Source organism: Sapajus apella, unplaced genomic scaffold (assembly GCF_009761245.1).
Source record: "Sapajus apella isolate SASKATOON/1434 unplaced genomic scaffold, GSC_monkey_1.0 scaffold6, whole genome shotgun sequence".
Lineage (NCBI taxonomy): Eukaryota > Metazoa > Chordata > Mammalia > Primates > Cebidae > Sapajus > Sapajus apella.
Genome location: NW_022436946.1, coordinates 52,962,347 through 52,976,380, shown reverse-complemented (window position 1 = coordinate 52,976,380; position 14,034 = coordinate 52,962,347). Strand labels below are relative to the sequence as shown.

The window sequence follows — 14,034 nt, the reverse complement described above, 5'->3', positions numbered from 1 at the left end:
CCAGAGGTAAGATCAACGAAGCATCAAACTGTCACAATATGGTCAGTAAATAACTGACCTTATATAGTAGTTTCGTGAGATTTAAGGAATTTGGATTATAAGAATTTACAGAGAGAAAGTTCTTATTTTGTTTTAAGTAATTAAAACTAATACTTTCAAATATTTTAGAAATATCACCTGATGGTGTTGTGGGAAGACTCTGGGACATAACTGAAATTTTTACTTACATTTTTCCTTTTTTCTCCCCTATTGTTTTTAGGCAACTTGGTTCTTTGAAGTTAGTTGATTTTCAAAGCTGACTCAAGAAAGCAGCACATAAGGAATTTTCTGAAAGAGAATGTGGCTAGCAGGGGATACAACTATCACAAAGGCCTTGGATCAGCAATTAATGTATCATTAATCTTTGATGTTCCTTGAATTGCTTCATAAACACACCAATAATAAAACAAATCTAGACTCCTTCACTGTTCTGATTCACCTTTCTACACATTCCTGACAGCACTTGGCCACTGTTCCTGGCCATTGGCATCCAGAAAGGATAGGGAAGTGTTGGTGAATCTATTTGTTCTAATTAACAATGAGCCCAGGGAAATATATATCATAAAATAAATTTTTATTCATATAATTCATAGATTCTTTGCAACTGTTAACTGGAATCTTAATATTCTCTCTCTTTCTCTCTCTCTCTCTTTCGTGTGTGTGTTTGTGTGTGTGTATGTGTGTATTTGTATATATATATGATTTTTATTTTTAGTGATGGTGTCTGACCTGTTGCTCAGGCTGGAGTGTGGCTCACTGCAGCCTCGAACCCTTGGATTCAAGCAATTTTCCTGTCTCAGTTTCCTGAGTAGTTCAGACTACAGGGATTGCCATATACCTAGCTAATTTTTCTTATTTTTTAAGGAAGGTGTCACTGTGTGGTGCTCAGGCTGGTCTCAGCTACTGAGCTAAAGCAATCCCGCTTTGGCCTTCCAAAGTGCTGGGATTACAGGCATGAGCCACTGCACTCAGTTGTCAACATTTATTCTTAAAGCAACACATTTTGGAATCAAGACGCCAGTGTCTAAATCTTAAACACTTACTGTGTGACCTTAGGCAGAAAGATGTACATCAGTTTCATCATCTGGAAAAATTGATGTAATTCTAACTCCACCTGGTTGTGAGATTTAAAAGAATTATTACCTGCAAAATGCTTGGAACCATGCTTGCCTCATAGAAAGGAGTGTGAGTGTGTGTGTGTGTGTATACATATATAGATATATATATATATAAACACATGCACATATATTGTTCATTTAACAAGTATATATTATTTGCTATATATATGCATACACACTTATATATATGTTAGATGAACAATAAGAAATATATTTTTTCTGAAGATTAAATGGTAAAATTTATACAAAAATCTTAGCCTGGTGGTTTAAACATTGTAAAAGCTGAATAATTGCTAGCTCTTTGGTCAGTCATAAAACATATGCTAAAAGCAAAAATATGCCATGTATTAGTAAAAACACCCAATCTTTGTCTTATGAGCCTAGTTACAGTTGAACAGAGGTGACAAGATTAATCATATACTTACACAAATCTAGGTAGACTTGCTACTGTGGCAAATGCCATGCAAAAAATGACACATGGTACTATAAAATGTGTACTTTGATTTAGTGTGTGGGGGGAAGGTTGAGAGACTGTCAGGAATTTTTCCATAAGCACTGACCGTAGAACTGAGAGCTGAAAAGTGAAAAAAGAGGAGGGAATCTACTCCAGGGAGAGGTGAAGGCTGGTGGAGCAGCTCTGTGAGAGGGACAAGCATGGTGATGGAGGGAATGCAGCAATGGCATGCACTGAGGCCACAGACACAAGCTGTGTTCCCATCTTCCAGGGCTCCTTAAGCCACATGAAGAATTAATTTTTTTTTTTAATCTTGAAAGTGATTGGAATTCATCAACGGGCCTAAAACAGAATGGTAACATGTGATCTGTGGTTTGAAACATCACTCTATTGGAGAGATTCTTGAATTTTAGTGTACATCAGAACCATTTGGAGGGCTCTTTAAAGCATGTTGCTGGGCCTCTTTCCAAAGTTTCTGATTCTGTATGTCTGGGTTCAGGTAGGAGAATTTGCCTTTCTAACAGGATCACAGACGATACTGATGCTGATGCTGCTGATCTGGAGCCATTCATTGAGGACCACTTACCCACTGCACTGTGAACAAATTGAAAGGATCAAAAGGGAGTGCCAGGTGGATCACTTAGAAAGAAATGTCAGTCTTCCATACAAAAATTGGTAGACAGTTGACCTAGGGAAATGGAGAGAAGTCTACTAATGTAAGGAATATTTAGGAGGTAAAACTGGCAGGATTTGGTGCTAGGTTAGGTATGGATATGAAGGACATAGATATGTCAAGGTGTCACTGGGTTAGTTGTCCTATCTTATCATCTGGAAGGAAGATATTCTTTTTTATAAAGTCCAAAGGCTAGTGATATATCAGCCCAAAATGAGAGTTTTCGATTTTTTAAAAAGTTATTCTGGCTTTCACTGGTTGGCTGCAAGGGACTAAAAGCTGACAATAATCATAGAAAATGCTGGTGCTGACAGCTAAGTTATGAAAGACCGCTGGCCCCAAAGGGTGCCAGAAAGCTTGTTCTGAGAAAATGCCAGTAAGGCACCTCCTGGCCCTGTGTGTGGCATTCCCCAAGGGCATGAGCCAGGTTCCGCTTGGGCTTGGTGTCAGATCTCATGGCTCCAGCTGCAGCTGAAGCCAGTAAATACAGCTTCTAAAGTTAATAAAGGCAGTGATGAAGGACAAATGATTGAGCAGAGAGGAGAGAGAGCAGATGAAAGATCAAACTAAAAGAGGTTAATCCCTCAATTTGAAAAGAAAATTTCAAAGAGAGAGAATGTAGAAAGTGCCCAAAATAAAAAATTTTCAGTACAGGAAAAGTAGCTGGCAGCTCTCTTGCCAGTAGAAACAAAATGTCTGAGACAAAAATGAAAGAATAAAAAGAATTTTAAAAAGACATTCATTTGGATTGTCTAAAGACAAACCACTGCAGAAATGAATCAGGGACTCTTACTATGTACCAGAGAGAGTTCTGAGGAATATTCAGGAAAAGTGTTGATGATCAAAATTGGTGTCATTTGGTGGCAACTTCCTCAGGGCATGAAGAAATAAAACAAGGCTTACCCTTGGAAATACCAGAGATTACATCTAAGGATCTTTGAGAAAGGTTCACAACACAAATTTTATAGCATTCCAGAGATCAACCAGTGTTTTCGTGCCACAAAGTAAATGGCATTTCTCCCAAAGGCAAGAAGCATTTGGCTCAGAACTGAATGGAGAAAATTGTGGGAACTTAGAGGAGGAATGCCCATTAGAGAGGTTCAATAGAACTTGAAGTTTCACTAGAATTTTTGAAAGCACAGTGATGAATAAAGTTTTGCAGAACTTTGAGGCAGAATATAATTTGGTATATAATAGCTAAAGCGTAAAGCTTTTGTTTTTAATCTTGGATGTGTTCTTAGCATAAAAATTATAGTCGGGGCAAAAACAAAATAAAACAATAACCAAAAAAACTAAAAAGAAAAGATAAGCCACCCAATTTAAATTATAAGCATTCAGTGTACTGTTCAGATTTTTGCAGAATCCTGTACTAATATTTTGATAGGAAAGGTCACAATGATTATATAGGGAGCAAATTATCCTGTGAGCCTGCGTAAACAGATTACTAATAGTTGTGAGTCAGGTAACACCAATGGCTTATATGAAACAAAGAGATTTCTTTCTAGTTTTGAGAATTTACATATCATGTTGCTGTGGGGTGTTTTTGGCTTATTTGAAAATACAGATAATTATGGGCATATTTTGAAGGATTCAAGATATATACTTTGGATCCTGGAATATTAGGGGAAGAAGAAGGGGAAGGTGATTGCCAGTGTGGGAATAGAAAGGTGGTGACCTCTTTCTCCCCCAGCATAAGGGTCATGGCCAACAGCCCTCTAAGAAAGACAGATTAATAAAAGAATAGTCTAATAAAATAGACAGATTAATTTAAAAATTAATAGCACAAGAAATTTATTTGATAATAGCTTTATGCTACATGGAAGCCTGCAGAATTAAGACTCAAAGACCCAAGATGAACTATTAACTTTTGTGCTTGGGTTTAATGAAGAACAAACAGTCATACAGAAATGCAATAGAGCAAAATGACCTGATCTAATAATAGATCAAACAAAGGGGAGAAACCCAGCAAGACCAGTCTGTTAAGATTCTTCTTAGCTTCTCTGTAGCATTCCTTTCTTCTGGTAAGAGGCAAGACCTTCTCTGGAATGGAGGTCTTATGTATAACCTAAAATCAAACAAGGTAGGTCAGAAAATTTCTTCATGGCCAGTTCTTACACAGAAAGATGGGTGAAAATTGTAGTAATATTTTTAGGTTTTATAGCTGGCCTTGGGGGAAAGGGGTTCTTGTTTCTATGAGTGCCTTGGGAAAGAGGAATTCTAGTTTCTACTGCTTGTTTAAGGAGATAATGAGTGATGACAGACAGGAGGGCAGAAGAAAGACAGAAACTTTGTTTCTGAGGCTGCTTCTAAGGCCTTTGCTAACCTTCATTCACCCTTCAATTTGTCAGTGACTCATTTCTGGTCTTTGGAGTTGGTGTGAATTTACCTTGAAGGGTCCTCAGGCTGATCTAAAGTTCTGTTCAAATGGTCTATGTATTTCACATATTTGTATCAGCTATCAAAAAGCCTTATTAGGAATGTTTAGACTGTTCACACATACACACACATATACACTAATACTAAGTGTACTATACAGGGATCGTCAAATGTGATGATCCAACCACTCCTAATGGCATAAGAGAAAATCACTTCCAACCCCACCACCCTGCAAATGCGAGATAGAGGAGATGGTTTGAAGAGGTAGGTAGTGGCTGCAATCTGGGAATAATGCACCAAGGGACAAGTTACAAGCCCAGCTATCCTGTTCCAGCTCCACGTTTCAAGCAAGTATCGAATCTGGTTCTATAGCCTGCTCCTGTTTCTTTCCATTTAAAATAAGGATTCAACACCTAACTCCCTAAAGAAACAAAACTTAGAGTAGGACTTCATCTCCTTGAGGGAGCCTCCTGCTCTCCTTAGTTTCACATTTGTCTCCCTGATACCTTGATGTGTATTTGTGGTTTGAGAATTACAGCTCTAATGTTTTTCTATTTCAAGCTACCTTCCATTCTTTAGCATTCAGCAGAGTGTTCCTAAAGAATGACTGGAGGTAATCTCCTAACAGAAAATTGAATCATGCATATCAAGTCTTGTCAAGCAGTACTTTTAGCCAAGATTCCGTATTTTTGATGGTAAAGTCTTTAAGTTACATTCTTTCATAGTACTTGAAACTACTAAAAATAATTGAAAAGGTTTAATTATCCTATTTACTGTTACAATTTGCTTTGTGCTATAAGTTTATTGCTATCTCTGGTGAGCTATAGTAACAGTGCTGCAGGCATTTTTAAAATAGGTTGTATTGATTAGCAGTACAAGACATGTTCAGTATCCAACTGAACTTTAGTTATGAGGAATTGATGAAAAGGATTCTGTCAAGGAGATGTCAATTTGGCCCCAAGAGGCAAACTTTTTTGATAATTCTGTATAAAGTAGGGGTTACTGAGTAACTACTCCTATTATTTAGTAACTGACCCTGACAGCAAAAAAAAAAAAAAAAAAAAATTGAGGGGAGGAGGTGTGCAGAGAGTTAACAAGAAACTCAAGTAATACAAAATATCCAGGAAGCATGAAAATTGGAAGCCACGCAGTAGAAGGAGCACTGTTTCTTCCCAGTGACCAATTCCTCCTTATTTGGCTGAGAGAGGGAGAGAGAGAGAGAGAGAGAGATGGAGACATGGAATTAAAATGTTCTGGGTAGATGCTAACCTTGAGGCCAAAGCAAGAGAGGCAAAACTGGGAGATTTTGCTCATCTGGTGGTAGGGATAGTCATATGTCAATTTTAATGGGATTTATTTCATAGGGAGCTCCATGCAAATGCACAGAGGAAGAAACAAAGTACATATTCATTCATTCACATTTCGTTCATTTTTGTGTATCTGGTTACCTGATAAGCATAGTACCTGTATATAGTTGAGACTCAGCAATCCACCCATTCATTCATATGAGATATACAGCATTTATTAAGCACCTACTACATTCTGGTGATAAGGATGCAGCAGTGAAGAAAACAAAGCCCCTCACAAAGCTTACATTCTGGTATCACTAAAATGATTGCATATTCTGGCTGCAACCTGGGGAATCAGTGATCTAAAACATTAATCATCAAGTGTCCAGATTCTAAAGCCAGGTGGTCTGGGCTTGAAAATTATTCTGTGCCATTAACTCTGTATGGCTTTGAACAAGTTACTTAATCATTTTGGGCCCCGGTTTCTTTATCAATAAAATGGGGATATAATAAGTTAATTGTGTGTGTGTGCGTGTGTATGTGTGTGTGTATAAGTTAATATAAGTGCTCAGATCAGTGACTAAGTGCCATATATATGTGTGTCAGATATTCTTCTTGTTAAGAGAAATTAATCTAAATTTAAGTCATAGATAAATAGTTCTTAATTACAGAATAAAAGGTAGAGACCAGGGAAATCAAGACAACAAAACTTGAGATACCAAAAGCAAATGGATTATTCATGTTTGTAGTATTTGTAAAAAGAAGATTATAGAAGGCAAGAAAGATCACAATCCAGTGGTTAAGCTATTTACTGGTATCTCAGCCTGCAATTTCCTCATCTGTGAAGGAATGAGAAAAGATGTTCTTTTTAGGGGTTCTAGAAGTGTTAAAGGAAATTATGTGTGTAAAGTACTCGGCACAAGGCCTGTCTAAGGGTGAGCATTTATTAAATGGTGGCTATTACAGTTGTAACCTGGTCATATTGAATGGACATCATTTATTTAATAGTTTTTGCCGTTGCTTTTCAGTTAAAAAGGATTTAAGAAAACTTTCAATCAGAGTGTTTCTAAAAACCATTAAGCATTTGTCTCAAAGGAAGAAACCGCTGCAATAGTCAAATTATGCTTATTAAAAGTTAGTATTTTTCCAATGAAAAGAGACTCTTCCAGTAAGATTTTTCAATCTGTAAATTCTGGAGTCTATATGGAATTGAGAGATTGTTCAATTAGTTAAATTTAAACCTAGGATCAAATGCAACTATACTTCAACAAACTTACTCTTGAATCACATCATGATCTATTTCCAATACTCATTGTTGCTAAATTTTTGTATTTTTGCATCTGTGTTCATAAGCACAAGTGACTTTTTTTTAAAGTCGTATCTTGTTTGGGCAACAAGATTATAATTGACCTTATAGCATGACCTTCCTTTATTTTTGTATTTTCTAAAATGATTTTTTTAAAATGTGGGTAGTATTTCCAATTCATTGAATTGTTGATACTATTGGAAAGTCACTTAGACCTCATGTTTGTTTTTAGTTGTTGTTGTTTATTAATTCCATTTCTTTAACAGTTATCTGTTGAATCAGAATATGATTTTCTTTTACAAACATTGGTATTTCTGTATTTGTGCAAAAATACCACCATTTATTTAGTCATATTTCAAATTTTTCAACATAAAATTACTCAAAATAGTTATTTCATTTTTTATCTATGCTAAATAAAAAATATTTGCTATTTTTGATATTAAATTTGAATTTAATTTTTCTTCATTATTCTTGCATAAAGTTTCAGTATGTTCAAAGCTTGTTTTTTTCTTGTTTGTTTGTTTTTTATTTTTGAAATATTTTTTTCCCCATTTATTTTATTGCATTTTAGGTTTTGGTGTACATGTGAAGAACATGCAAGATTGTTGCATAGGCACACACGTGGCAGTGTGATTTGCTGCCTTCCTCCCCATCACCTACATCTGGGGAGAGGGAGAGATAGCAAAGCTTGTAACATTATTATTCATTTCAAATTTCTAGTCCTTACATTAACATTTTTTCTTTCTTATTTCTTTAGCCTTTTAACCATTATTCTTTGTCTGTCTTCTTGAGTTGGCTATTAATTAATTAATCTGAGAAATGTGCAAACCTAACTGTTTAAATTTCCTTCTGTTTAAATATACAACAAAATTTGGCATGTAGAAACTTCAATATCATTTAGTTAAGAATAACTGAGATTTCCTTCCTAATTCTTTCCTGATTTTCTCTGTATTCCAAGGGTTTGTTAATAATTTAGCTCCTAGATATATTTAATATACTTTTTGTTTTCATTTTCTTATTGACTGTACAACTCAAGCTAACTTTGACAGCAAACTGCCATCTTTGATTCCAATAATGTAGTTCTGAGAGTGCTCTAGAATGCAATGTTCAAAATCTTTGGACTTACAGTCAAGCTTTGTTACTCAGAGTGTCATATGCTTTAAGAAAAAATACATAGAAAAGAATGTGTTTTTTTTAATGTTCACATAAATTTTGGCAACTAAATGGAGGACAATTTCTCCCCTTTTTGAGAAGGAAACATCTAATGTTTCTATACTAGTTTCTATCACAATTTCAAAGTGCTTTAATGAGTCTGAAATTGATAGGCCATATTATTTTTGTAAGAGAAACAATATGAATTTAAAAGGATCAGTGAGAATTTTATCAAGAAACATTTTTTGCAAATATATTTTTGTGTTCATAGCCATAAAGAGGCATGAATGCCGAAGAAGAAAAAAACTTGAAGACACTTTAAAAAATAAGAAGACTTGACTTATCTTTTTAGCCACGATCTGCTAAAATTCATGAGATCAAAATTGTTCTTCATTAAATATAGCCCTTTTTTGGGAATTCATTTGTGTTTATTTTTGTAATATAAATTTCATCTTAATATAAAGAAAAACTTTTTTAAAGCCCCTATGCTACTTGAGAATGCTGTTCTAATCCAAATAGAACATTTGATTATTACATCTTGGTAGATATTGGATGTACTAACAACTTATTAAAAGTAAACAAAGAAAATTGTAAGAAAAAATATGCAAATTTTAGCCATGGCTTTGGGGATGACTGTCTGGGTTGTGCCACTTTTCTACAAGCAAATAAAAATAGAACAAGTAAGGATAGCATTGAAAAAGAAAGTTACTTGGTTTGAAGTTTTTGGGAAGTTTTCTGTTGAAAGCAGTTTCTTGGCTTTGAGGAAAGTAGTGTTTCTCTCAATGGTTTGATAACACTGAAAAGGAAAATGCAGTTGATTATTACCTGTTTATGTCATATTTATGATTTTAAATATGTCTCAAATATGTTTATTATTATCTCTTCATTCCTGCCCCTACTTACCCTTCTGTCTTTCTCTGTCTCATAGAAAAAATTATGACATCAACATCCAAAGGAATTCTTCGCCCATTTTTAATTGTCTGCATTATCCTGGGCTGTTTCATGGCATGTCTTCTCATTTACATCAAGCCTACCAACAGCTGGATCTTCAGTCCAATGGAATCAGCCAGCTCTGTGCTGAAAATGAAAAACTTCTTCTCCACCAAAACTGATTATTTTAATGAAACTACTATTCTGGTGTGGGTATGGCCATTTGGGCAGACCTTTGACCTTACATCCTGCCAAGCAATGTTCAACATCCAAGGATGCCATCTCACAACAGACCGTTCACTGTACAACAAATCTCACGCAGTTCTGATCCATCACCGAGACATCAGTTGGGATCTGACAAATTTACCTCAGCAAGCTAGGCCACCCTTCCAGAAATGGATTTGGATGAATTTGGAATCACCAACTCATACTCCCCAAAAGAGTGGCATTGAGCACTTGTTTAACCTGACTCTGACTTACCGCCGCGACTCAGATATCCAAGTGCCTTATGGCTTCTTGACAGTGAGCACAAATCCCTTCGTGTTTGAAGTGCCAAGCAAAGAGAAGTTGGTGTGCTGGGTTGTGAGTAACTGGAACCCTGAGCATGCCAGGGTCAAGTATTACAATGAGCTAAGCAAAAGTATTGAAATCCATACTTACGGGCAAGCATTTGGAGAATATGTCAATGATAAAAATTTGATTCCTACCATATCTACTTGTAAATTTTATCTTTCCTTTGAAAATTCAATCCACAGGGATTACATCACAGAAAAGCTTTACAATGCTTTTCTGGCTGGCTCTGTACCTGTTGTTCTGGGGCCATCTAGGGAAAACTATGAGAATTATATTCCAGCAGATTCATTCATTCATGTGGAAGATTATAACTCTCCCAGCGAGCTAGCAAAGTATCTGAAGGAAGTCGACAAAAACAATAAGTTATACCTTAGTTACTTTAACTGGAGGAAGGATTTCACTGTAAATCTTCCACGATTTTGGGAATCACATGCATGCTTGGCTTGTGATCATGTGAAAAGACATCAAGAATATAAGTCTGTTGGTAATTTAGAGAAATGGTTTTGGAATTAAAATCTTGTATTACTTCCATACTTGATAAATATTTTGATGAGATATCATCCAAGTATTGAGGATTAGAAGAGATACAACATCCTACTTTTGTGTCACAATTTATTTTTATTACCCTTTCTTGGGTAACATGTATATTTTGGTGGAGATTTTTAAAAGCTCAGCATGAGCAATCATTCCATTTCGTTTTAAATTATCCTGTATATACCTAATTATGTTCACTGGAGAGTAATTTATTCTTCATTATCATTTGTAAACATTGTTTTTTCACATTTTTGTAGTTGTCCATATGTAAGCTTGTGATTTGATTATTGTTTATACTCCGATCAGCTGTTTAATCTATTTGGGAAATGAAGATGAACATCTTAAAGTATGAAAACTTTTCACTAAGTATTATAATGTCTACTTCCAAGTTTGCATACTATAACAAAGGAAGAATATATTGCAATTGAATTCTAATCTCTTTGACTCCAAAGTCAAACAAAGTGTAAACTGTCTCTATTTGGTCTATTTTTTACCTATTTACCACATGTGTGAAGGTGGAATTACTCATGGAGTGAATAAGAAAGATATGAAGCAGAACTGTTCTGTTTAGTAAGCCATTAGACTTCTCGTTTATTTTCATTAAGCTGATTTACAGCTACTTATTCTCATGATCTTAAGTTAAATTATTCAAGTATTTTTAAATATCCAATTTGTTGTGATTTTCAGCACCTGGGAAGTAATCCCATTAATACTCTAGCAAATCTAAGGCAGTTCTCTTTCTGTTACTGATAACATTTATTGTCATACTAAAACAAATAATTTTCTCATATAACAAAGAAAAATGATATCTATAAATATATTTCTAAATGGTGTCATTTATGAACAATGTTTAATTACTTATGAATTTAAGATATTTTTCTGAAGCCCTAATATTTAAAATGGTCTTATTTTATTATATGGATATAAGATTTGGCTCACAATGATAAGCCCTATAATTTGATTTGAGTTCTATCATTTAAGAGAGCCTAAATACAATTATCATCAAGGTGTTAAATATAATAAAGTGGGGTTATATAGAAAACACACAGTGTTAACACAGAGTAGGATCTCAATGCATATTTGTTGAATGAATCAATAAATGCCATTAAATTCATAGGAAAGTGTTTGTTTCAAGGAAGTGACAGTTCTACTTTAGAAGTACTAATTGGGGATGACTTTTATATTCCATTTTGGTACTTATTCATACATAGCACATAGGACCATGGTGTTCAGGGCTTTACAGAGCCAAGTAAACCTACCATTACATTAAAATTTTGAAGGGTATATTCTTGAACTTGCAGCTGCCTTCTGCATTCTCCTCCATAAGGCTAGAGAAGGGGAGAGCTGGATATAAGCAGAAACAGTAGGTGAAAAAAAGATGGGACACTAAGGATTCTTCAAGAAAAGCATCCCGCAAAATAGATATTTAGTGTCTTTATTCCATTCAGGCCAAAATCCATCAAAAAATTAGAATGTCCTGATGACATTCATTTGGGCCTATTTGTGACTTATTCCAGTAGTCCTATTACAGTACATGCTGGCATCAGCTAAACTCAAATAGAATTCTGTAAAAGGGACATATGTCCAGCTATCCAGACTATCTTGTGAGAGAACAAGTTCACCCTAGCACCAGAAATATTTGAGCAGAGGAATATTCCTGTAATTAATAGAGGATTGTTTGATTCTCAGGTATATTTCTTAAGCCAAGATTGAATGCAGTGTCAGACACTGCCTTAACACCCACAGAGATAAGATGAACAAGGTACTATCACTACCTAAAATGACTTTACAGTTAAGTGGACAGACATATGAAAGTTTCCTTTCAATTCAGACTGAAACTGTTTAGATGTGCTACTCTCAATGAAGTTTATATGGGTCAATGCTGATTTAATGGGGAAGAAAAGTAGCAAATTTCTCCAACTGCTTAGCTATTTGACATGTTTCGGAGCTGCACATTTTGTCAACTCTTTTGACCCAACATATTATTCTCTCCATATTATCCATTCTAACAACAATACATTAAGAAATAATATTTTTATCTGTATGTCCTCCTTAATTAGTAAAGATCTTCATCCATATTTAATTAATTAATAAGACAGTAAAATTCATACATTTACATTTACTTTGTCAAATTTTTTGCCCTATAAAAAGTATAGGGATCTAAAGAGGATACACTGCTACACGTTTAGAAAGTACCTGCTTCTTTTGTGTGTGTATGTGATGAAGTCTTGCTCTGTTGCCAAGGCTGGAGTGCAGTGGCACAATCTTGGCTCACTGCAACCTTGGCCTCCCGGCTTCAAGTGATTGTCCTTCATCAGCCTCCTGAGTAGCTGGGATTACAGGTGTGTACCACCATGACTGGCTAACTTTTTGTATTTTTAGTGGAGACGGGTTTCACCGTGTTGGCCAGGCTGGTCTCGAACTCCAGACCTCAAGTGATCCACCTGCCTCAGCCTCCCAAAGTGCTCGGATTGCAGGTGTGAGCCAAGGTGTCCAGCCCACCTGCTTTTTTTTGAAGGCAGAAAATCATTCAATATCATTCCAATTTGCCTTGGCTCTAGTGGATGTTCATGATTTGAAAGAACTGAAAGACCTAAAGGCAGTGTCTCTATTGTTGACTACAAATTCAGGCTCTTTGTTGGACTATGACTATAATCATACACTGATAATATGACCCAAGTCAAGGCAGTGCTACTAAGTGACTTTAAACCTCATTACTAAATCCTAGAAGACTGTTTCCCAAATTTGAAGCGCAAGAATTAAATGACTTAGCAGAAACCTTCAGCTCAGGGTCCATTGATCTATGAGTTTTAGGGCCAGAAGGAATTATAATTTTGTGGTTTATAATTACTATAATATAGAAACTATAATTGCTTTTCTTTCTATTTATGAGTTAACTAGATCCAGAGATATTTATTCAAGACACACATTCACACATACACACACAAACACACATGCACAGACACACCACAGCTAGTGACAATAGTTAAGACTAGGATTTAAGGATCCTATCTCTCTTAATTCCACTTTGTTTTCAATCACATTCCTACTCTATATGGAATTATGTCTCAGTTTTTATTAATGTGAATGTCTTATTGGTATTATTTAGGGCCTGTAGAAAGGTATATCTCATGTAAAAGAACTTTGACTTTTGAAGGCATACAATGAATAAAACATCAAATTTGTTAGCATTCGTTCTGGTTTAAATATTTTAGGAGTTGAGTTTAGCAGAAGGAAATGGTCTATCATTACATTTAAGTGAAATACAGCCCTCAAGAAAGTGTATGGTTCTCAGTCACTCCTTTAATTAATCCTGTGGATTGCAATTCTTTGTAAGGAACTCATGGAAAAGATATATTGATTCAACAAAATTGGTTTGCTATTGATTATAAAAACAAATAATTATGCCTGAAATCAAATTGTGGATACAAAAAGAGAACAGACCATTTAAAATGTTTTACTTCAAATATCAAAAAGCTATGACCTTCAATACTCTAAATATTTAAATATTAATTATTGTAGATATTAGTAAGCATATATAAATATTAATCATCATGGGCCTTACTAGTAAGAATATATACTGAATTGTC

At 35.1% G+C, this 14,034-nt stretch overlaps 1 protein-coding gene across 4 annotated transcripts in view; it reads left to right on the top strand.

The window, feature by feature from the left end:
• Positions 1-12,090, top strand: part of FUT9 (fucosyltransferase 9) — a 182,648-nt gene extending 170,558 nt beyond the window's left edge. For all 4 annotated transcript variants that reach the window (XM_032275222.1, XM_032275219.1, XM_032275220.1 and 1 more), the window contains one exon: positions 9,336-12,090. In XM_032275222.1, the coding sequence (XP_032131113.1) occupies positions 9,344-10,423 (1,080 nt within the window). In that variant the 5' untranslated portion in view covers positions 9,336-9,343 and the 3' untranslated portion in view covers positions 10,424-12,090. The remainder of the gene's footprint in view (positions 1-9,335) is intronic.
• Positions 12,091-14,034: the final 1,944 nt, after the last annotated feature.